This window comes from Solea solea, chromosome 3, assembly GCF_958295425.1.
Source record: "Solea solea chromosome 3, fSolSol10.1, whole genome shotgun sequence".
Classification (NCBI taxonomy): domain Eukaryota; kingdom Metazoa; phylum Chordata; class Actinopteri; order Pleuronectiformes; family Soleidae; genus Solea; species Solea solea.
This window is the reverse complement of record NC_081136.1, coordinates 26612888-26637087: the sequence shown is the minus strand read 5'-3', so window position 1 is coordinate 26637087 and position 24200 is coordinate 26612888. Positions and strand designations below refer to the sequence as shown.

At 39.4% G+C, this 24200-nt stretch overlaps 1 protein-coding gene across 1 annotated transcript in view; it reads right to left on the bottom strand.

Moving 5' to 3' along the window:
* Positions 1-10269: 10269 nt before the first annotated feature.
* The window catches only part of ano2b (anoctamin 2b), a 61898-nt gene continuing 47967 nt past the window's right edge, over positions 10270-24200 (bottom strand). The window contains exons 23-27 of the mRNA XM_058624044.1: positions 23794-23946; positions 23153-23205; positions 22107-22279; positions 14943-15048; positions 10270-13435 (exon numbers count right to left, since the gene is read on the bottom strand). Coding sequence (XP_058480027.1) covers positions 13049-13435; positions 14943-15048; positions 22107-22279; positions 23153-23205; positions 23794-23946 — 872 coding nt within the window. The 3' untranslated portion in view covers positions 10270-13048. The remainder of the gene's footprint in view (positions 13436-14942; positions 15049-22106; positions 22280-23152; positions 23206-23793; positions 23947-24200) is intronic.

Genomic DNA, 24200 nt, shown 5'->3' with positions numbered 1-24200 from the left:
AATATGTTTTTGTTGGAATAAAAGACAAGGGGGATTTGTGGGGACATGCAGAGGCTTATCACTGTTAAGCATCTTTACAGTGACGCATGCAAACGAAAATGGAAAAAAAGTATAAGGACAAATGTTGCTGATTAAAGTGAAACGCTCCGAGGCAATGTGTGGACACACAACAAGCAGCTTTCACAGTTCCATTTTGTCTGCATGATGTCCATGTGGATGATATAGTATACAAATATTTATACTCTTCATCACTACAAAGTTTCCTTTTGAAGTTTTTTTCTGCTCCCAGACAAACAGACAAATACGAGTAAAGTATCCCCCCAAAATATGTCCCCAGAACCTGCTTTTGGAATGTTTTTCCAGCCACCTTAGGGACATATTTCTATCTCCAGAGACAGTTTGCTTGTATATGTTTTCAACCTAAAGCCCCGCCGACTGCTCGGCACATTTGACTTCACAACCACCACAACTGGCCAGATGGTTAATTACCAAAATGATGTTGTGATTGGATCACCGACAGAGGACAAGTGTTGATGCAATTCATCATTCGTCAGTGCTCGCCAGTTTTAAGGCCACTTGTTTCAAGTGTGCTGCCCTCCCCTCACACACACACACACACACACACACACACACACACACCATGAGGACAGAGAAAGTGTGTGTGTGTGGAGCACGAGTGAAGTAATCATCCAAATGGCTGAAAGATCATTTTCAACTCAAAGCCCTCTTGAAAAGAATGCCGTGATTGTTTTTGTCTGAAAGTGAGTGTACATGTGCAGTTTAACTGCTTTCACCTTCACTCCATATGTGTCAGCAAGGCTTCCTCTTAAATGAAATGCCTCTCTTGCTCACATCAGCTTCCTCTACACGTTATTGCTCCCCCGACACACACACACACACACACACACTTCCAATGACAACAATGTTAATTGATGACAGGCTTTGTCCACTGAAATCAACATCTCACATGCATCTCATCTACAATGTTTATAGTCTTCCATACACAGATAGTCCCAATGTTCTCTCTCACATATGCGTATGTGAAAATTCACCCGGAGGCCAGCGATACACAAACAGGCGCAGCACTTTTCATCTCTCATGCACACACGCTCCAGACTGAGTGGTGTAACGTGTAGTATTATTGGCTCAGATGTTACAGTGGACTCACACATAAGGGTTGCTGCCCTCTCAGGCACATCCACCACCATGCCTGTGGTGGTGGATGTGCCTGTGTCTCTCATGGCAAACTATGTAGCAAGAGTTGCTAATGCTGCTAAAAAAGGAATACTTCACCTATTTGCATTTAGCTTTGCATTACTAGAATAGAGGTAGTATTTTTGAAAAAAACTCAGTTTCCCCTGAGTTGAGCTATATCTTCAGTCTTTTCTATGTTTCTATGGTCATGTTAGAATAAGTATTAGCAAAGACGGCGGACACTGTTTACATTCTGGGAATGAGTTTCAAGTATACATATATACATACATATACATATATGTATATGTATGTTTGTATGTGTATATATATATATATATATATATATATACATACATATACATAAATATGTATATGTATGTATGTATGTATGTGTATATATATATATACACATACATATATGTGTGTATATGTATGTATGTATACATACATATATGTGTGTGTATATGTATGTATGTATGTATATATATATATACATACATACATACATACATACATATACACATTAATAAATATAATAAATAATAAATATATCATAGATTTACATCTATATAATAGCACCTTGTGTTACTGGAAACCTCCAACTAATAGCAAAAATGTGTATATATATATATATATATATATATACATACACACACACATTTTTGCTATTAGTTGGAGTTTCCAGTAACAATGTGGGGAAAACAAGGTGCTATTATATAGATGTAAATCTATGATATATTTATTAATCCCATGGTGAAGGCTGCCAAAAATTAAATAATAAACTAATGGACACTAAAATGTTCTGTAAAGGGATAAGAGATTATTTTCCTTATGGGAGAACAGATTATTTTCTTTTGGATCTTTCATTGGCCCACATCAGACCTCAGGTGCCATTAAGAGCGACTTCTTTGACATTTCACAGTCATAAAACATATTGATCAGTGCCACTTTAAATGTATATTTATACATCAATATGTTAATAATGCTGGCCTCAACACCGTTCGTTTCAGGAAAAAGAGCAGCAGTGGCGGACTCACGTAGCAGAAGTGACGTCCAGCCAGGAGAAGATTCTGCTGGAGCGACTGTCGAGGCTCAGAAGATTCCGAGTGAGGATGAGTGTGGATGTCAAATACACAGCTGACAAATCTGAAGGCTGCTCTTTGACACGTTTGAAATGCTAACAATCTGAGACTCAACACCGCAGCGTGACAACTATAGACAAAAGGCTCCTAGTGTTTCAAAGCTCCTGGAGAAACGAAAAGCAGCCTGTCGTCATCATCGAATTACATACGTGTCAGAGTTCAGGGTCACAGGTCAGGCGTCTGTTAATTAGACTTGTCAGTCGCTCTTCAAAATGAATGGATGCTTTGAAGTTCAATAAGTGGCTTTGGTGAAGTGACGGGTTCATGGAGTTAGCATTTACTTCATGTCACACCAGTGCCAAGCAATCATTTCCCTGCTGGGCTCCACTACCTGTCAATCAAATACTGTGGGAGCGACCAAGGATGAGGGACTTTTTTTTTTTTTCCCCCACTGATGATTCTCAATAAAGTCACTTTTCCACGGGCCAATAATAAAAAATAAGAAATAAAGAAGTCAAACAAAGTTTTACAAAGGACACAGTCAGCATTCACGGCTGGGTCAAATGTTTCTGCATTGGACACAGGTTTTTATAAGCTGCAGCTCCAATTGGGTTAGTGCCATAATTATTTTTAGCAGTCAAGATGAGGACTATACTATACTATACTATACTATATTATGATGCCCTCGTTTCAAGCTGTGATCTAAAAGTGTAGAGTTGCAGGGGAGTATTAAAATTTCTCTTGGCCATGGGCTGTATCAGATCACCAGTCAAGGCTACATATATTCACTGGAATGCTGCACATTGTTTAGAGTAGTAGTAGTTACAGAAACTGCAAAACTAAATAAGTCAGTAGCCTTTTTTATTTAAGGGGATTATCCTCGTTAAAAACATGGTGTGTAGCTGCTAAATGTGGTGCAAAAGTGGCATTAGTGACCATCTGTATTATTGTTTTTGGTAATATCCACAATTACCCTGTCAAGATATTTCCTCTCCAGACATAAACAGTGTTCACCTTTTAAAGAAGATTAAGAAGGTAAAAAGTCAGTCCTTTTTTTTTTTTTTAAATCTCTTAACATGTTTCTCCTAATGCAGGAGTTTCAGAGGAAGGTGCTGGTGGAGGAGTCGCAGATGGAGGGCGGAGCAGCCAACGACACGGTTGACCAACTGCTCACCAGGATGTAAAGACACCATTATGAGAGCGAGTGACAAATGATGATAAATGTGTCTTTTGTTTCACTTCAACGTGACTCAACCATTGCTATGTCAACTGAGACAGGAATACAGTCAGTGAGCTGTGGTACTTACAGGATGAGGAACATCGTCTCGTGGTGGCTGCTGTTTCCTTTGAATGCTGAAAAACAAAACGGAGATAAAAGCTCATGAAGACTGTGCAGCAAGTACAGCAAACATTGGATAAATTAATCCTTCCACATGCTTCCTCACTTCCACTGCAGGGCCTTTGCTCACACCTGACTACACACTACAAGAGCTAGTTGCAGCGACAATTAATAGACACAAAATTGTGTTTGTTTATTGTCAAACTCTGCATTCAAGTTTTACTACATGTTTATTGGCTTTCTCGCTGGGAGTTAAATGAGCAGATCGATACCATTCTCAAATGTGTGCATTAATTATGAGCCTAAAGAGCCAGAAGGTCATTATCTGAGCGGAACATAACAACTTAAAGCAGATCCCCATTCATCATCTATATTACTTAGCCTTCGAGGATCACACTGGAGCTGGAGCTAATCCCAGCTGAGGTTGAGTGCATCGTTGACAGGACTAGCACACACTCAGCAGTTTTTATATGAGAATAGTATATACATACATATATATATATATATATATATATATATATATATATAAAAATTCTCATCACACTTTCAGCAGGAAAAAGGCAAATAAGTGTACAAAGTCTCAAACTATATTTCACTCTTAGCAAGAAAGTAAAAGTGTCATAATTATTTTAAAAAACTTGCTCCCTAACATTTGCTAAGCTAATTAATTTCCATGTGATTCCAGTATTTGTTTATATGTGAGCAGTATCAAGATCCAAGACCCTCGCTAAATTATTTTACATGTTAAAATTTGATTTAAAAAAAAAACAACTGTAGAGAAATATTGATTTCTTGTGTCCCATTGTATACTGTTTAATATGTCCATGCTGCTTAATAATGGTATGTAGTGATGCTGAAACCAAAAACACCAGGATTCTTAATGCTAAACCAAAATAAGATCACAGTGGTGCACATTACACAGAAAAACAAAAGATTTAGACTGAACTTCATATTCACATCCAAAAAAAACTAATTTAATTAAAACAATGAAACAAAGGTTAAAATAAAAGATCATCTCAGCTGGAGATAATAACACATAATGAATTGTGTTCATACACTGATCTGTTGTCACGTAGTATTCAATGAGAAAAGGCTGGAAGTCATTTTTGAGCCAGAATTCTGTGGAATTTTGCTGTCAATATTTGAACCTTGACGGCTATGATGCTCTAAACTAGCATGTGTGACTGTGAGCTTTGGTGCTTTTGTTTGTAACCAGTAAATATTGGTATAAATTGTCATGAGACTTGCGCTTTATGTGGCTTTGTACGGTAACAGTTGGGCGCAAAAGAGGAAAACAGCAGAAAATAGATGGTGATATTAATAAAAATGTGGTGCCAACTGCTTCCAGTTCAGTCTGGAAGACACAGGGATGGTTTGCAGATGGCCTAGTAGCATAATAAAGGGGGAATCACGCTCATTCCACCAACGACTAACAGTGGTACTCTATTAGGTACAGTAATAAAGTGATAATAAATAATGCTATTATTAACTGCCTAATAAAGTGGCAGGAGAAGCAGCCAGTGTGGTTTTGCTTCTCGAGCCCATGTGCTTCATGTTTAGACATCTGGCTATTGTCCTCTGACCTCAGTACTGCCACTCACTGAATGTGTTCCTTTTCTAGACCATTCTCTGTAAACCCTCTGAAATGTTCTTCAAATTCTTGACCAGGTCTACATGCTGAAATGCATCGAGTTGCTGTTTACATTTGTAAACATTTGTTTTCAATGTTGAATAGGCGTATATAATAAAATGGCTGGTATGTATAATATCATTTGTGTGTGTGTGTGTGTGTGTGTTTGCACGTCTGTGAACACGAGGTGTGGCCAGCGGCATGTTGCAGACTGAAACATGAAAACATTCACATCAGATGTTTACAGAAATGCCTTATCATAAATTATTGGAGGTGAAACAAAGGCAGTTGACAGGAGAGGAGAGTGAGATGAAGAGAAGAAATACGTATGTGCTTCCAGAGTGGCAGAGGGAGGGAAAATAGGTGTGTGTTTTACCCGAGGGCACAGACAAAGTGAATCCATCCTTCTCCCTTCACTGTATATTTTGAACGTTGATCATTTTCAGTGAGGTTAGGGAGTTTCTGGAGCTGCGGCTGCACCAGTAAGAGTTAATGGGATGCTATTTGACGGACATCTCCATCTACTTTCTTTCCACCTCATCTTACAGTGAGTTCACCCTGGACTTCAGGTTATAGTAAGGGGTATAGGCTATAATAAGGGTTGTTCCATGTTTTTATCCTGTGACGCACCTTCAGGTGCGTTGCTTATTATGAAAAAAAAAAAAAGTCTGATTGAGTGATTGATTGATGCTGTGGTTTGATTACGTAATGTTAGTTGGCCAAAATCCCTGGGAAAACTGGTTTTACTCTCAGTGAACCATCACAACTGAAATATTGAGTCTTATAGGGTCAAATGTGTTTTAAAGGACATTGTGTATGAGAATGATCTGTATGAAGTAATTACAGGAAGACTGTAAATTAGTAGAGATCGGAAAATAAGTGAAGATTTACGACGAATCGGGGCAGGCCAGGAATTAGCTACAGGCTAGAATCACATACTTAGAGAGACATGTAGATGATAGAAGTGTCCTTCATGACACCATGTGGCGCAGTTGGATTTACAGTATATGGTAAAATGGAAATTTGATTTAAAAAAAAAAAAAGGTAAGATGGGTTTTAAAGATTGATATAGAAAATGTAATGATGCACTATGATTTATAAGGGGAAATGTGTCATGTTAATATGCATGTACGTGCAGAAAGTATGTACAGTGTGTTCCGTTTCATTACATGTTTTAGGGCGTCAATGATATAGGAGAGAGAGGAGAAAAGAAGACCATCAATCACACCCAAAGCTTTTTCCAGTTCTTCAAACCACCACGTGTGTGTGCATGCATAAACATGATAAGAAGTCAGCAACAATCTTAGGCCACAGCTTATTACATTTCTTATTGCATCTTCCCGAAGCCCCTCTGACAGAAAGGCCGGAGTGTAGGTGAAATTATTTTCATTTGGCACAAACTGCAACATGAAATTTCCTCAATAAATGCCACACACTGTCCCTTTAAAGAGAGACGGTGGAGTTCCTGACCACATTTTGATAAGGGGTGGTCTCAAATCTTTAGGTCAAATAATGTGCATGCGACTGCAGAGTCTGTGCAGACTTAACTGGCAAACACATTCCTGTCGCACAGGGGAAACTTCCTGAAAACGTCATCAACATCTGGGGAAAGCAGACATAAAATCCACCAGCTGTGCGAGGTGAGGGACAGTCAGCTGCAACCTGCATCTTCCCCAATAAATGTTGCTAACTTTTACGTACAGGACCTTTAAAACACAATGCAACAATGTACAGTACCTTGTGTTCAGAGAGCACGATGAAACTAAAACTCCAAACTAAACACACAGGAGGGAAAATACAGTTGTCTCTCTGGGCAGGGAAGTAAAATCCTGAACATCCAAAAATGTCTCATCGGAAATGATTTCACAAACAAAATTCGTAACAGCAACAAGGGCTCCACAATTGCTCTTCTATGATGATGCAATATCCTAAGACGTCTTACACAGATTTGATTAGAAAATTGCGAATAGCACTATTCTCAATTTTCTCTGTTCTATCGACTCTGCCCCTTCTTTATTGTGTCTCTTAGCTTATATTTATTCCTTTTTCTTTCCCTTTCACAACGTTCATGCAGGTCTGTGTAACGGGAAACCTGTGGGACTCCCCAAAACAGGCTTCGTCTCAGTTGTCCAAATTGTTGCCTCACCCCACTCAGTCCCCTTTGCTCCACATATCATCCTATTGCATGAACGAACAGGTTTGTTGATGTGATGTGATCAGCCATTAGCTCATGCTCTGACTGTCTTCTGCAAAAGCCAAATATGTATGTACCTCTCATCTCTGACAGCGGCATTGTGAAATGAGCTGGGAAACCCACAGTTGACATTGAAAGCAAACCTTGAAAATATGACAGGAGATCACCATTTCAGGGTTTTTCCATAATCAGAGCACAGCACTTCTTTCCCCCCCCTCTAGAAAACAAATCAACTGAGGAGACGATAATTGAACTAAAGCATCAGTTTACTGGGGCCGGTAGTTAGAGCCGTTTTGTGGTTCAGCTTAATGCTCAGGTTAACACAACTCAGCAAAAAAAAAAAACAAGAGCTGGTCCACAACAGTGATTGGCAGAGCTGGGGGCTCATTCAAGTCAGGAATGTGAATCCCATAATGCTACATTCAGGATGCTGAGTGTGTGTGTGCACCGCCACCCGCAATTGAACAGCTGGTGTCGATCATGATCCTATTTTGGGACTTTATGTGGCTTATATAGGGAGTTCCTGTGGTCTAAAAAGGTGCACACGCTGCTGTCATTTCAATGTGCTGACAAAGGATAAAGGGTGCAAGGACAGTAAGTGTAACATACTGGATTGCAGATCCTAATCCAGGTCATTTACCTGCTTGAGCAAAGCGGCTAAATACCGTAAATGGTCTGCATGTATTTGATGACCACTCAAAGCTGCTTTACACTACAGTTTTGCCATTCACCCATTCACTGCATATGTGCAGCACGTTTTGTATCACACATCTTTTATACCCATTAACGTTAAGTGTCTTACCCATTGGACACATTGGCATGTCGACTAGCAGAGTTGGGAATTCCAAAACACACGCAGAAGGAGAAACGAGCTGCATATTCACAAGCACAAATGAAAACAAATGCAACGCGATAAACCGTATATTTACAGGTAGGATTAACACATAGGAGATGTTACTTTGGATGCCCGTTCAAATTTGAGTAAAAAAGATCAAACTCGAACTTCAAAATCTCATTTAAAATTCAAAACCTACAGCCTGCAAGCGTCACAGGCCGTCTGACGTAAATACCGCATGGTCCAGCAGAGGGTGGTCGGACAGCTGCTTGGTTGTAGATACACTTGTGACAGTGATGTTACAGTGTTTTGCTATGAAAATGGAAGACACCAAGATAAACTTTCTTCCTGAAAAGAGAATCCCAAAACCGAAGCGTCTGAAAAGCGGCATGTGGAAGCATTTAAGTTTGTACAGTATCGTTGGTGGACGTCACCAACAAATCTGCGTAAATTAAAGTCACACCCTCGCTTTAAGAGCGAGTATTCATCGATGCTAAGCTAACCCCTTGGCTAGGATAACCACCGTACATGAATGTAAACAACAAACAAAAGATTGTAATCCAAAAATCCCATCACAAACACACACATACAGAGCACTGGAAATACATAGGAAACAGTAGACGAGAGGATGTATATGTGGACTGTTGTCAACTTAATCCAAGAAACAAAGATGACTATAGCAACAGACAGGAAGCAGCAACAAAAACTAATTGTCCAAACAATGACCTTTTAAGTCCATTTCTAACCACTTTTCTTTGATGAGGATGTAAAGGAGAGTGCAGTAAAGGACTGTCACAGTTTTAAAACAATTCAACTACACTTGGACTATACCACAGCAGACGTTAATGTCAAGAGGTTCCAAAGGGCTTTTGAAACTTTCCTTGAAACAAATGCATTTTGGTTAATTTGGTTTCAAACAGTCAGATTATTAGAGCCCCTCTTCCACTTTCCCATAATTCTTTGTTCTGTTTGTTGTCATGAACACTTGTTGTAATGTGTGCTGAAAGTGATTCAGTCGGTACAAACATTTACAGAACTCACACACGTCCAGATTTCATGAATAATCCAGTCTTGTGCGTCACAGATTCACTACATACCTGAACACTGTGCTGCCATAGTCCTGTTCTGTGTGAATGTCTTGCTGTCGACAGCGAAAAAGACTTCAACATTTGATGAAAACATCTCACTCTCACCTACACTGAAGAGCATTTGAATCCACAGACAGGAAGTGGGGCTAGTGTTGCCTTCAGGGACACTCAGGACACTAAGGTGGTGATTTGTCACACTGTCTTTTTCCAGGTTGTGGAGCTTATTGTATGTATTTTTGACACAATTTAAACATTTACAAGGAAACAAAAACAGAGCAGCATCGTCACATGACATGAGTCATAAACTGAACAAGAATTTTACACATTTTTACACAAAGGAATGTGTAACTTCTACCTGTAAGTAATTGATCAACTGATCAAATTATACTGCTTTATCCTCCACGGGGGGCAACAGAGCTTTCAGAACTCTTCAAATTACATTAAATATGTATATTTTTTTCGTCTTCTCAGCTTCTTTGTAACTATATCCTCAGTCAGGAAACAGTTAGATTTAAACAGTTACATCTTAGACAGTGTCTCCGCAGTGGCAGCCTGTTGCAGCAATTTTTTTTCTGGTTTGGTTCAGACTGTATTCTTCTTCAGCCTTCAGCTTCAGTCTTCTCCCACAGCTCATCTTCATGTTATTTTTTTTTCCACACGTGAAAAACTTATCACAATACCCACAGATAAGACAGTTTAACTTTACTCTCATGTCAGTAATTCAATAAATGTCAGCAAATACAGGAGCCTACCAGGGAAAATGACATTGATAAGCAAGGAAACCTAATCAGTAAATTTATTCAATCTCTGCGTATTTCTCTTTGAGACAGTAAATCTAACAAGGACTACCTCAGAAAACGCCACGATAGAATAGAAAACAACAAATAAAACAATAAAAGCACAGCGATCAAACAACAAAAATATTTAATCAACAATCAAAATGTATTTTGGAACTCCTATACCAGCATAAGGTAAAACCAGATGGGGATGAACACTTTTCTTCTGGAGACCATATCCATTTTATTCCCTAAACCCTGTGAATATGTTTCTATAAGTTAGAAGTCTGTGTCAGTGGCCGCCTTTACACCTGGCATTAGAATGCGTTTTCTATGATCAGATAGCGCTTCACCACATGCATTTACACCTGGTAGTAACATGCGTCTACAGTGTCCACATCAAGATCTGATCGCAATCCGATCACGGGCACTTTTCAAAGCAGGGGAAGCTGTCGTCTTCGACAAGCAAAAAACCAATGCTTTCATGTAAGCTGTGCTCGGAGCCACCAACGTATTTCTGCTCACATAGTCACGGAGACCGACTGGAGACGCATCGCATTCACACTGCTGTTCAATGTGGTTACAATGCGTCTCTGACCACCTCCGGAAGTGGTTTGGTAGATCAGATAACAATCCGTCCTCGGGTGTATTTACACCTGTACTTCGGGGACTATCCGATTCCATTATGCAATCACAGAAAACTCATTTTAATGCCAGGTGTAAGGAGGCCCAGTGAGTCCAAACTGAGTGACAAGGCCCCTGAATCAGTAATCAATGAATGAATGAATGAAACGTAACAAGGCCTGGGTCAAGATAGTGCCCAGTCATTTCAATAATTCTGAATATCTCAATTAAACAAACCGCAAACCATTTTATAAAGAAAATTCATTTTGGATTTGGGTTAGCACACTTTATATTAGCGTTATCAAGAGGGCGGGAACTTGAGAGCTGCACAGTTGAGAGTGTGGCTACACAACTGGACCTTTGTGTGTAAGTGGGGGGTTTGTTGGCAGAAAATTGAATATAATACCCATGAGTGTGTTTGTGTAATTGTATAATCACATACACATTTTAATTTAGATTTTAGATTTTCTTTTCATTTGTACTTTAGGCAAGGGCCTTGCTTTATGGAGGCCACCATCTTTTCTCTGAAGCTTATTACGCAAACAAAGAACATCCTCTCTTGTATGTAAAGGTCACCATAATTCCACAACGTCCTCAGTTTGTTTCAGTCTAATTCTTGCACACAGGGCCTTTAAACCCCCTGCAGTGTGTGTGTGTGATGTGTCACTGCCATTGACTCAGTAGGTGTTGAAATAAAAAGGAGCCAAAGTGAAACATCAAATGGGAAACAATAGCAAAAGTTAACACTGTTTTTCTTGCTGGCTTCAATATACAAACTTGACATCACAATGGGCCCTTCCACATTTTGTAATGTTGTGAAGGGACACACATAATCAAGTCTTTAATCAATGCTTTGTTGGCTTCACTAGAAAATTGGGGAACAACTAGTGAGCTATGCCTCCTATTTAATGACTTGTATAGTAATGTAATCTTCCGTGAGCATTACAGATTGCCTAGCAGCAGTGTTCTCATGACAATAGCTTCATATATGAACCCTTATGTCATAACCACAAGCTCACAGGTTACACTTGAAGGCAGCATTATCTTTCATGACACAACAAAAATGTAAAATTACAATTTGAGTTTGAATTTAACAAGCAAAAGTTATGTTCATTAGTATGAATATTAATATATACTGTATATATATATTAATATGCTACCATCTACAGTGTACAGCAATAGTTGAACCCGCTAACTAGCTGACGTTGTCTTCACAGAAAATCAAATGCATCGGTGCTGAAATGACGGATGTTTAAATATGTTTACAGTCTGTGTTTCTCGACAAATCTCTAACACGGCTGTATGATGACGCCACTAACTTCTTTTATGCGAGCTCTTCTGTTTGGGTAGTCGGAACCCAGATTTATCACTTACCAGCATAGAAGTAGCAGTATAGTCTGAAGACAACACTTCTGAAGTACTTTTTTCACTTGACAAATGATTCCTAACATTGCTAACATGTTTCCTAGTCATTAGAAAACTCTACAGACAGTTGTTAAAGTCCATGTCGCTAACAGGAAAAACGCTTTTCAATTCATCTTAATCTAAAAACTATGACTGAAATCTAATATTGGCGTACAAGAGTGTGCCCCGTTGGCATATGCATCCATCCATCAGTGTACAGGGCAAGACAATGAGTAGCAGCTGTTTGGGGAGCTCTGGTCCAATAAATGGGTCCAATAAATGGTGTAAAAGAAATTGAGAGAAATAATCAGCTCTTCTACAAGGCTTGTGTGATTTCAGTACGATGCATTGTAAAGTCCAGAACATGTGAAATGTTGGAGATGCTACAAATTAGGTTCACAATATTACAATATAACATGAATAGAAGTAACACATACTGTATAGTCACATGTATGTTGACTAAGTGCCCATTCGGTCATAGATCTGTCTTCAGTCTCATCCAAGGTTCTTGTAATACTCACTCAATCAGCCTTAATAATTTAGCAGTTATTGCTTGTCTACGCTATGAAGCTAGTATTCCTCACTTAAGTATTACAAAAACGTAAAAATGTCAACACTTTTACGTGAACAGCTGTAGGTGGGAATAGCAACAACGTGCACACCCATTCAACCAACGTGGACGTAGCACATTCAACTTAACTGAGACTGATAAGCAAAAGTTAACCAAATGTTCAAAACTAGGCTGTGATGTGTTTTCCGTCACAGCGCTGCTGTGTCACACACACGCGAGGACATCGAAGAGACACAGCCAAAGACGTATTTGGACCAAAAAACCCAAAACACAGTCCTGAGGCTCAGGTGACGTACCCCCAGCCTATTAAGTCACACTGCTGTGTGTCTTAAATTCTCCTGTTCATTCTTAGGCGATGGAGGAATCTTCCTGGTGAACTGGCTGAAACTTGCCGCCCTACACCTTGCCCTCGGCCCACCACCTCCTGCCTCTCCAGCCGAGGCCTGCGTGGGGCCTGTGGGTAAAGTACTGTAACGACCTAGATTGGGAAAGTCCTGCCCTGTGTGGACCGCATGGCTGCCTGGCTGCAGGCTAGGGTCCTTGGTGAAGAGCCGCCGAATGAGCTGGAATTTTTCCTTCTCTTCCCTTAAAAATAGGTCAACGAGGAGCTTCTTCTCCCGTTTGAGCTGCTCCATGATGGTTTTTGGGACATCGGGAATGACCCAGGCAACCACGAGGCTGAGGAACATCACAAGATTCTGATGTAGAGATGAAGGGAGAGAGATGGTTAATAAATATGACAGGTGATGAAAAACAATTTCCTCTGAGCCCTAACACTCATAGAACATGAAACTTACTTTATGCTATACCTATTTTGGATATAATCATATAGTGGAGGTACATTTTTGATAAGGCTTTAGAAGGATGTGTTCGAGTTTTTACTGTTGGCTCCAACGTGACAAAGGTTTTTAACTTACATTTTACAAAAGGCCTGAGTCGTACTTTCCATTCTCTATCATCAGAGAGCCACTATACATTTCTGCATGCTCATGCAGCTGCAGTTCTAGTCATACTAAATTGTGGGTCTGCATCCGGCCAGCATTCTAAACATATGTACTTGAGTTGACATTCCATTCCAGTATTAGCAATTTCTCAGCAGGAGATCGAATTCAATTTTGGACATCCTTGTATACTTTGAACGATGGGTTGTACATGTGTTGTTCCCTTTTGGTCGGTAAACACGGAAAACAACACATCAGTATGGGGATCGTGTCCTTGCGAGATCAACCTGAAGAAACCTCGCCTTCAACACGCCTGTCAAGGCCAATGAGACTTCTGCAGGCAGGGAAAGACCCACATTCTCCTGGGGCTACAAATTATCCTGCACATTCTCATCTCCTCAATCTTATTGCACTTCACCTCGCACAACCACGTGTTCCCCATGTGAACTAATGTAAAGTAAAAGCACTTCTTACATTTCAGTTTTATTGTGTCATATGTGAAACAGACATATGTATAGCTTCATACTAACGCATCTTGGTATTTAAATGAATACAGAGAAGTATTTAGAGAGTTTAAAGTGTTTTTTTTTATGATTTTCAAAGGCAAACTCTATGTAAAACACATCAGAAGCTCCACAGAAGTCCCACAAAACTAAGATCAGCACTGCTGCCTTAACATGCTGCACATGCATCCAGTGTGAAACCAGCATTGGAAGTACGATGCAGCTGTGATTAGCAATTGTAGTAGTTTTTAGTGTACTATTAGGTAAACAAAGCATCACATCACTGAATCACTTTAATATACAATAGGAGGCTCTGACCCCATTGGGAGTTGTACCTCACAGTCTGAAAAAGTCTGATCTAAAAACTTGAGAGACCTGGTAAAGAAATTCCTGTCATAGATAATAAAGAATGGTCTTGAATAATAATGAAAGAAAAGCTGGACATTTGATGGGCATATGTCATTGATAAATGAGGGCTGTGAGAGCCTTTCTCAAAATGAGCTGGTTAGTAATTGACTCTGGCATCTGGTAATGTCTCACTGTAATTGCAGTAAAGCATTAGTAAGCATTAGAACTGACTGGCCCCACGCATGCACTCACAATTACTTCTCATGTCTTTTTTTATGCAAATCAGTGCCATATGTGTAATACTTTTTTTTTTTACTATATTATTAGTGTAATGTGCTTATCATTTAATTCTTACTTCATACTTCGATTGAAATTAACATCAGCTCATAAACAAGAAAACAATCAGCACATACTTGGAACAATATGACGAAAGCCAATCTTGCAGCCAGGACAGACCAGTACTGTTTGGAGAAGTGGTACGCGTCTGGAGACCAAGGGGGTTCCCTGTAGTCTTTGTACCTAGAACAAAAACACACATGTAAACAGCATGGATGCTTAAAAAAGGCACAAGTCAAATTTATATTGTGTTATTGCTTCATGCTTAGTGGTAAATAAATATATACAGTTTGGAATCATGAGAGTAAGTATTAATACCAAAGAGGACCACCAGACAATCCCATGAAGTCGCCAATGGCTAGAGTTGAGATTTAATTCAAGACCAGTTGAGATTTAATTCAAGACCAGTTGAGATTACAACTGATTTCTTTGAATCATTATTGTGATGTCAATTGTAGTTGGATTTGTTTGTCACCAACATCTGCTACACTTTCCTGCCTTAGATTCATGGAGACAACATGATGTGTTAGTCTGGGAGTGGAGATGTCACCAACTACCTGTTAATAAGTCTGCTTTCTTAAACCTCAAATAATGAATTTTGATTATATATAAGACAACACGCTGCAGTACTACATTCTTTGGTCTTGAATTGGTTCCAGTGCACTCTGGTCTTGGTCTTGACTTAGTCTGAGTATTTTTCTTGTCTCTCTTTATCTTGAATGAGGTTTGGTCCTTTTAAGTCCTGGACTTGTCATAGTCTCAGTACAACCTTAGACTTCTCTTGGTCTCAATTAGTGTGGTATTGACTACAACACTACAAACCACAATGACTGGCGGGCAAACTCTTTATTGCAGCTTCCAATCAAGAAACTGTCTCAGACAAACCTTCCTCCTCCAATATTATTTTTATCCTGATTTATCGTTGCCTGGCTGAGACAAACCCTCATTACTACATACTACTTCCCTCAGCTAGGAACCTGACTCAAAGTGCAATAAACTTTATTAGAAACTCATTTTCTTTGTTGCCTTTGTAGTAAACACTCTTCATTGTGGCTGGCGCAACAAAGGCTGAAAATGTGAAACACGTGTTGATTGAAAGTCAGGGGAGCAAGGAGGAGGAGCGACGTGGAGGAAGGATTAGAGGAAAAAAGTGAAGAGACCAAGAACAATAAACAATATAAGAAGAGGAAAAATTACTTTTTCATGATGATCATAAAAAGCAACAGTACAACAATTTATTTGATTTGGCATTTTATGAATTTGATCTGATCAGACAAAACACAAACAGATGCAAACATAAAGATATGTGTTCCGGCTATCACAAAAGTATTGTTTAAATTAAAGGCTTGATGGAGTGTGAGTTGTCACACATGGAAGCATTCCTCAGACAAACTATGCATGTTTGTTTATAAAATTGGTTCACACAAGTTGCTGGTTTCTTTGCAGCAAGAAGACCCGGGTTCGTGACCTGGTCGGAACAAGGGCCTTTCTGCATATGGAGTTTGCATGTTCTCCCCGTGTGTGCCAAGATTTTCTCCAGGTTCTTCGGCTTAATCCCACAGTTCAAAAACATGCAAAATGGGGATTAGGTAAATTGGACACTCTAAATTGACCATAGGTGTGAATGTGAGAGTGCATGGTTGTTTGTCTGTATGTGACCCTGTGATGGACTGGCGTACTGTCCAGGGTATACTCCGCCTATTGCCCTATATCAGCTGAGATTGGCACAGTTCCCCCCGCGACCCTCATGTGGAGGACAAAGCTGTAAAAGATGGATGGGTGGACGGTCCTGGTTGCCTTGTCAATCTGGGGATATTTTATAATGTAAAACCTAAATCCGGCAGTTTTTCTTTTAATGTCGGACTGCTCTTATGAAAGACCAAAACATTTAATATAAGGATGAATTATTAAAAAAGAGGATTAGCAAACATCTGGTTTGAACAACATACACATATGCCCTGATAGATATGATGAGACTACTTCTCGTGTATGTTCAGCAATTGCTGGGACAAAGCCAAGCTGTTTCCATGTGGATGCAATCACTCCTGCACAACATAAATAGTGTCTGTTCTACTTTAGGGTTTATTTATAATGGAACCACTCGGATGCAGTCAGTCATTTATATAATCTAAAACATAACTACACATGACAATAAATTATGATTTTTCTTTGTGGACCTGGACCTGAGGGTCAAACATTTAAATCATGGTAATTGACTTAGTGAAGGCTTCATGTAAATACCTTTATTACACTGCTATCTAAATGCAGGGCTATGTAACTGTCAAGCAACTGTCTACCACCACAGTCATAGGAGATAATTACAGTATGATTATACATGAAAGAGAGAGAATTAAAAATATCCACTTAAATGATAAATTATTAATAATTTTGTGGTGTAGAGTCAGAGAACAGGTTATTTTTTCACCCACTGACAGTTGCTTTAACAACATAATTATTACAATCATCATTATAATTATGTGACCTACTACTCGCATCTGGCATGAGATCACCGGCACAGAGCCCAAAATGTGTCTCGTTTACAGATTCTTTTACTTTTGTAAGACCAATGACTTTATCTGTGGCATGCTATAACAAACTGTAACATCAACGCAGGTGAAGAAATAAGAGGAGGGTCCACAGCCTCTGTGATCATTTCCTCCTTGAGAATTTTCCAAAACTGTCCAAGTGAGCCCATGTGAGCATACAGTGGAAAAATCACTGGGACACTGACAACAAGCAAAGTGTCCTGCAGTCAAAAAAGGAACACTTTATTGTACACAACTAGTATGAAATTGGCTTATAATGCAATTGAAAGAACATAATGTAATTAATTTGACTACCACTCAAAAGTAATTACGTTAAGTGTGCCTCCCACAGGCTTGACCCAGGTGCCATCCCTCGCCTCTGTTGTCACGAGACACTCTCACAGAAAAATCTCTTCAAGCTCAAAGTAGAAAGATTAAAGATATGTTTTGAGATATGTTGTGATAGGGCATATTCTTAAAAGACTTCCACTTAAACAAACAGTTCATCCACATCATCAGAATACTGAAGTAGCCATCTATGAACTCTCTACAGATAAAACCAGATTAAACTGGGTCTGCACACCCTCTTGGCTTTATGTAACCAAAAATCCATCCTCCCAAATCACTTAAGACAACGACGACATAAAGGAGGTAGAGATTTACTGATGGAGGTCTGCATTATGTCGAGTCAAAGCTACAGACAGATGCACTCAGTAGGATATTTGGACTGACACTAGGCAGCGTCAAAGTCAAGTGAAAACCAGAAGAGCGATGCAGCCAACATCCACGCTGTATAAACCCCAATAAAGCAATGCTAACTTCTTTCATTTTTTTATGAGAATGTGTCCATGATGTCACTATAGACCATATGTTAAATTTGAACTGGCCTCAGATCATGTCTGAGGCTAATCCTATTGGAGGCAATTGTTATTGCATTATTACAAAAAAGAACATAAATGTATGACTTCATAGTAATGCCATGTTGTGACTACCATTTCAACCAAAGGATAATGAATGCTTTTGGGTTGTGTCAATAGCCCTGATTCCAAAATGTTGACAGCAGCTATAAAGAATATTAATCTCCCATTATATTCTTAAGAATAGTGGTATGTGTTACTTTATGTGGAAAAAAAAGCATGAATAGCACTATATATTCAGGCTATAAAACATTATACACAATAATTCAATGTGATTTGAAACTGTTGTGTGTAATGAGTCCACGCAATGCTGATTAATTCTAACAGCTCCACAGAAAAAGAATTCTCCGAAACTCCGATCACATTGGAAACTGTCTGTTAAGGGGAACATACATCAGCTTTAAAATATCAACTTAGACTGAAGTCTCACATTGAGAGAAACGACATTCACACACAAAAAAAATCCTCTGAAGCTGAGATAGATGAAAAGGCCTGATTGAGGTGTCCCACTAAAGCACGTATGGAAAAAATAGGGAGTGAGGGTGAAAAGTGTCTGTGTCTTATGGTCTCTGATTCCTTCTCCTTATACAGTCATGAGTGAGGAATGCTGCCTGTGAGAGTCCGCTCTCCCTCGCTTTCGCCTTTGATATATTCATCTTTCGCTCACCAGCCAGTTGCACAATTGTGTAGTAGATCGACAACATGAACCGAACTGTTAAACAAGACCTTTCCGTCCTGTTACTTTTACTCAAATAGGAGGAATTTAACAGAAAATGTAATTATCCAAAAGGCTCTCTGTGTGTGTGTGTGTGTGTGTGTGTGTGTGTGTGTGTGTGTGCGGGCATTTTCTTGGTACTCCATGTCTGGATGAAATACTGGCAGCAACTAGAGCATCTAACTCAATATTCTTTCATAAGACTGCTCAATTATATTATACTTAGTCGTGTGTGTGTGTTACAGGTACCTCAATCAAGTCAAGTCCCCATCGCATACTACATTTTAAGGTGTATGGTTACAATGAGTTTAGGGTCAGGTTACGTTTGGGGATATGGTTGGGCCAGTAGTGGTGATGGTTATGGTTAGAGTTAGTCTCCAGGAAATTAATGTAATGTCAATTGTCAATGTAACGTCCTCTGAAGTCATGGAAACCAGACTATGTGTATGTGAGTGGGTAGGTGTGTGTGTGTGTGTGTGTGCTTGCGTGAATTGGAGATAGAGAAATTTCCTCTTGCCAACCCACTGCCCCACGGGATCCAGGAATACATTTGCAAAGCAGAAATGTTCCACTCATGACCAAACAAGGCTACTGCTGTCAGGTGACACTGGTCACAGACCAATACCTAATAACATAATTAACAACAGCAAATGTTTGACGTTTTGAAATGTAAGAAAAGAAAAAAAAGCTACATTCAATAACAAAACATCCAACCGAGCAGGAGGAAGAGCATAATCAAGCAAAGATATAATGCGTGTGTCAACCAAGCAGTGGAGGACACTAACCTTTTTAATATTCTAACACTTTTAGAGCTAACTGGTAAGTGGAGCACTGCACTTTGTGTAACTACTGAGGCAAGTTGTGTTTCACCAACAACATTCTTCCAACGCAAAGAAGCATAAATAGGACTTGAGATGTCTGGTCTGCTTTTGCAGTATCTTAATATAGAAATCCAAAGATACTCAGTGTCTCCTCAACTTATCTCTGGTATAATCTGCAGCTCATGAAGCTGTGGTCGACCCCTGGTCTGATGGGAACCATTAAGTCTCTCACATTTCTTGGATAGAACATCACCAAGGTGTGGTGTCCTCATGTCAGACATTGACGCCAGACAGAGGTTTGTCTGTCAGTCGTGATATGTAAGGTTGGGCTGAAACAAACGATTATTTTGGTAGTCGACTAATCAGTGAATTAGTTTTCCAATTACTCAATTAGTGAGCTAATAACTTAAATACAATTGCGTAGGTTTAGTTTCAAGACTGGCCATCCATACACAAACCTAATAGGGAATACAGCTACTCCTATAATTTACTACACTTGACATGTTAGGAAACATGGCTTATAACATGACTTGGTTGAATATTTGATTGAAACTGGTCAATAGAGGAATTCCGTGGACTGTATAACAGACATTTGTTCGGCGTAACGGACTCTTGCTGGGGACTTAGCACATGGAGAGACGGACAGAAATGCTCTGCCCACTGAAGCAGAAACTGTCTTCACGGTCCTCACACTGCTGTTTTTAAATGTGATTAAACATTTAAAACACTTAGCACTTGGCCTCGATCACACCACACGTCCTTTTATCATCCACCCATCCAACTCCCTCTGCCCTACCTTCCACCACTGTCATATTCACGTTCCCCCACACTGCCCTGTCCCTAACCTTTCTCATTTGTCATGGAAGTTTCCCCTTCCTTCTCAAGATCTTTACATCCTTATCTGATCATCTCTAATCTCTCCATCCCCTGTATGACACCATCATCCATCCATCCATTCATCCACTCTTGAACCTCAACCCACACTCGACTCTGCATGTGTACGTTCATACCAGAGTTTCAAAATTAACTGGGCCAAAAACAAGAACAAGAAAAAGAAAGAAACATCGGACATACTTTGAATCACTTTCTCTGTTGAATCATTTTAGCCCAGAGGCTTTGGCAACAACATCAGCAGCTAACACACGATATGTACACAATACTCAACCCGCACACACATGCTCCCTTCTTAGAACATCTACCAGCCAATTTCATGCCTATAAAATTGTCGAGGGCGTAGAGTAACGTGACGCGTCTCTGACATGACATACCACACTATACGGACACAAAGGCTCGATTCTTGCTTTGTCATTCTTTACTCCCTTATGTAAGAGCAGGTCAGCCGCAGCTATCTGTGGGCAATGGCATCCATGACCTTTTCTTCTACAGTGCTTTATATTGATGTTGTGAAAGAGACGCTTGCCACTGGCATGAGTGAAAATTCACACAAGATACAATAGTGCACTGTCTTTGATTACGGACCAGTGGAGATTCATTGGCTTTCTGACATCGGAAATGATACATTCATTTCCGCGACCATTGCCTTTGGATTCAAAAGGACAATACTGCTCACTGTGTTTGCACCATAACGTCTGGATTACCTGACGATTTAATATTGTGTTTGATTTTACCACATTTGCTGCTTAGAGAAAACAAAATTGGTAACTTAAAAGGAATACCTCACTCTCACAAAACCCAAGAAGAATCACAAGTTCCACCCAATCTCTCTCTAACGTCTCTAACGTTTGCAGTTTATTTGCTAAAAAATTAGAATATGAATATCTTTGGAAATTAGTTTTATGATAATTTAGTTTTTTGATAAGAGTATATACTGTTTCATTGTATGTCATGAAAAGATTGAGCTTTAGACAGATGATATGTTATTGTAATACTGCATTTGTCTCGGATTACATTCCTCTGAAAAGGACTTCCTTAACGCCTCCTCTAGTCAAGGTGTGCCACCCAAAATAGTTGCTGATTCATCCCATAGAACAAAACAACCACATTAAAAAAAACATGTCAACATTTTGAATTGGCCCTCAAAAATCAATCACACTAAAATAATTCTCATCTTACATTATTATACATATCAAATGTTGACTTTTGAATTGCTTCATTACATAATAAAGTATGTTGTTTTCTAAGTAAAATGTGTAGACAGTAGATATTGTCCTGGAAAGAGCTGAATAAAACAATATTAGTGTTCTTCTCTGTTACCTCCAAATACTGCATGTGTGTGCATGTGTGTGCATGTGTGTGTGTTTACCGGCAGACGGTGATGTCTCCAGAGTTCTGTGGTGACGTGCCGGACTTGAAACTGGACACATTGAAGTAGGAGAGTGTGTGGTCAATGAAGCCATGCATGGTGCCGGTCTGACTGTACATGTACTGGTAGACGAGCCGAGGGATGAAGTCTGATGTGAAGGAGATGACAAAGGCCTCCAGAGACAAAGAGAGACACAGGGACAATGTGAAGCAGAGAAATATTTTGCGGTCAGCATTTAGTTATTTAACACTTAGTTACTTTTCATACGCTAAAAAGCACTAGCCGTCACATCCACATACTTTTTTAGAACTGATGGATTCAAGATCTATTCTGTCTCAAGTTTTCCATTCCAGCTTCCAGTGTGTCTAAAGTGTGTGCATGTGAGTCCGGTGCACCATAGCTCTAGACTAAATAAAACCTGCTGATTGTTCTTCCAAATCTTCCACAAATCTGTTAAGTATTAAAAGTGAGCAGAATACTATTTAGTTAGCTGGCCAAGGACAGATCCCAGGAAGAACTTTCCTTAACTCCTATAAATAAACACACACCTTGACCTCATCAGTGTGTCAGTAGGTGTTTTATGCACTGTTTTAATCATGTCGAAAGGCTTGTTTCCATCATGGTACAGTTCGGTTTGGTACAGTACGGTATGGTTTGGAAGGGTAAAGCCCTCGGTCAGGCTTGCTTTTCAACTGAGAATAGTACCTTGGTCCCGTACCATCACTCTGGTACCCCAAGTGAAGGGTACCAAAAATGGGATGGCTTTGATACTATATAAAAAATGTGTACCAAACAGAACCATTCCATTCGGTGAAAACATGGCAAAAGATGTTAAATGTGTAGTTACAACTTAAATTGCACATATACACACATAGACCCAATGAGAATTTCTTACTAAAATACATACAAAAATACATACTCAAAGAAGTTTGAGGTCAACCGTTTAAATCCAGCGTCTATTTCTTTGATGTCAGTGAGCTTACAATATTGTGGAAACATCCGCCTTCATCGCTTATGTAAATGCAGGACACTGAATTAATACTTACATTTATAATGACTGAGAACTTTCCCATTCCACTCAGTATGTTGTACCATATCCCTTTAAAAAGAAGAACAAGCATGAGTACAGAAGTGAGACATGCAAGTCTTAAACCACTAAAGGTGCTATCAAACATGTATTATATTAGGCCATGAAATGACCATGTTGACCAAACAGAAATACTGGTTTCAGATAACAATAGAGCAGCCACAAATGTTATTTAAGGTCTTTATTATTTAAACTTTAGTGATTTGCGGGAACACACCGTCCCTCAGTTGACTCGCGGGATGATGTTTGAACCCAGTGAAGCAACTCAAAAGCCTATGGATAATCTCAAAATGCATAACAGTCAAGCTGTAAAAAGAACTATTTAATAATAGCCGACAGCAAAAACATGAATATCTTGAACTGTTGAGCAGCGTCAGTTTATACATCTCGCAGCCTGGGGGAACTGCTAACCCTGAAAAAATGTAATCAGTCGAGTTTCAGTGGAGAGTGTTGGTGTCCCATGATGTCTAAAATAGTAAAGAAGATTTATGGGCGAAAGTCAATACTTATTTTGACAGATTCTTGTGTAACTGATCAGGTTTTTGTGTCGTATGTATTCTGGTGTGTTGCGTAGCGTTTGTAAGTGTCGGAGCAGCTTACCGATGTCTTTAGCTCGTATGGCCACTGGCCTACGCAGCTCTGTTACAAACTTCTTAGCATCTAGTCTGATCTCGATGACGTTGTTGAGCAGGGCAAAGAGCGGAGCGAGCGGGAATGACGCCACGAACAGAGAGACAAAACCAAACTGGATGACTGCAGAAGAAGACAGACAGAGAAAATACATTATTAAACAGCTACAGTACGTGTAAAACCTATTTATAGGCCAAAAGGTTATGAAAATAAATAATCAAAATCAGTAAATATTATGATAAATGTCAGATAGATTGATGGAAAGACATATTTCTGCTCCTGTTCAAACATTATTGAACTTTTTATAGTGCTATATTCCTACCAGTGTTGCCAGGTGGAAAATACAGAAATATTGTACGGTGACTTTAAAATTATTG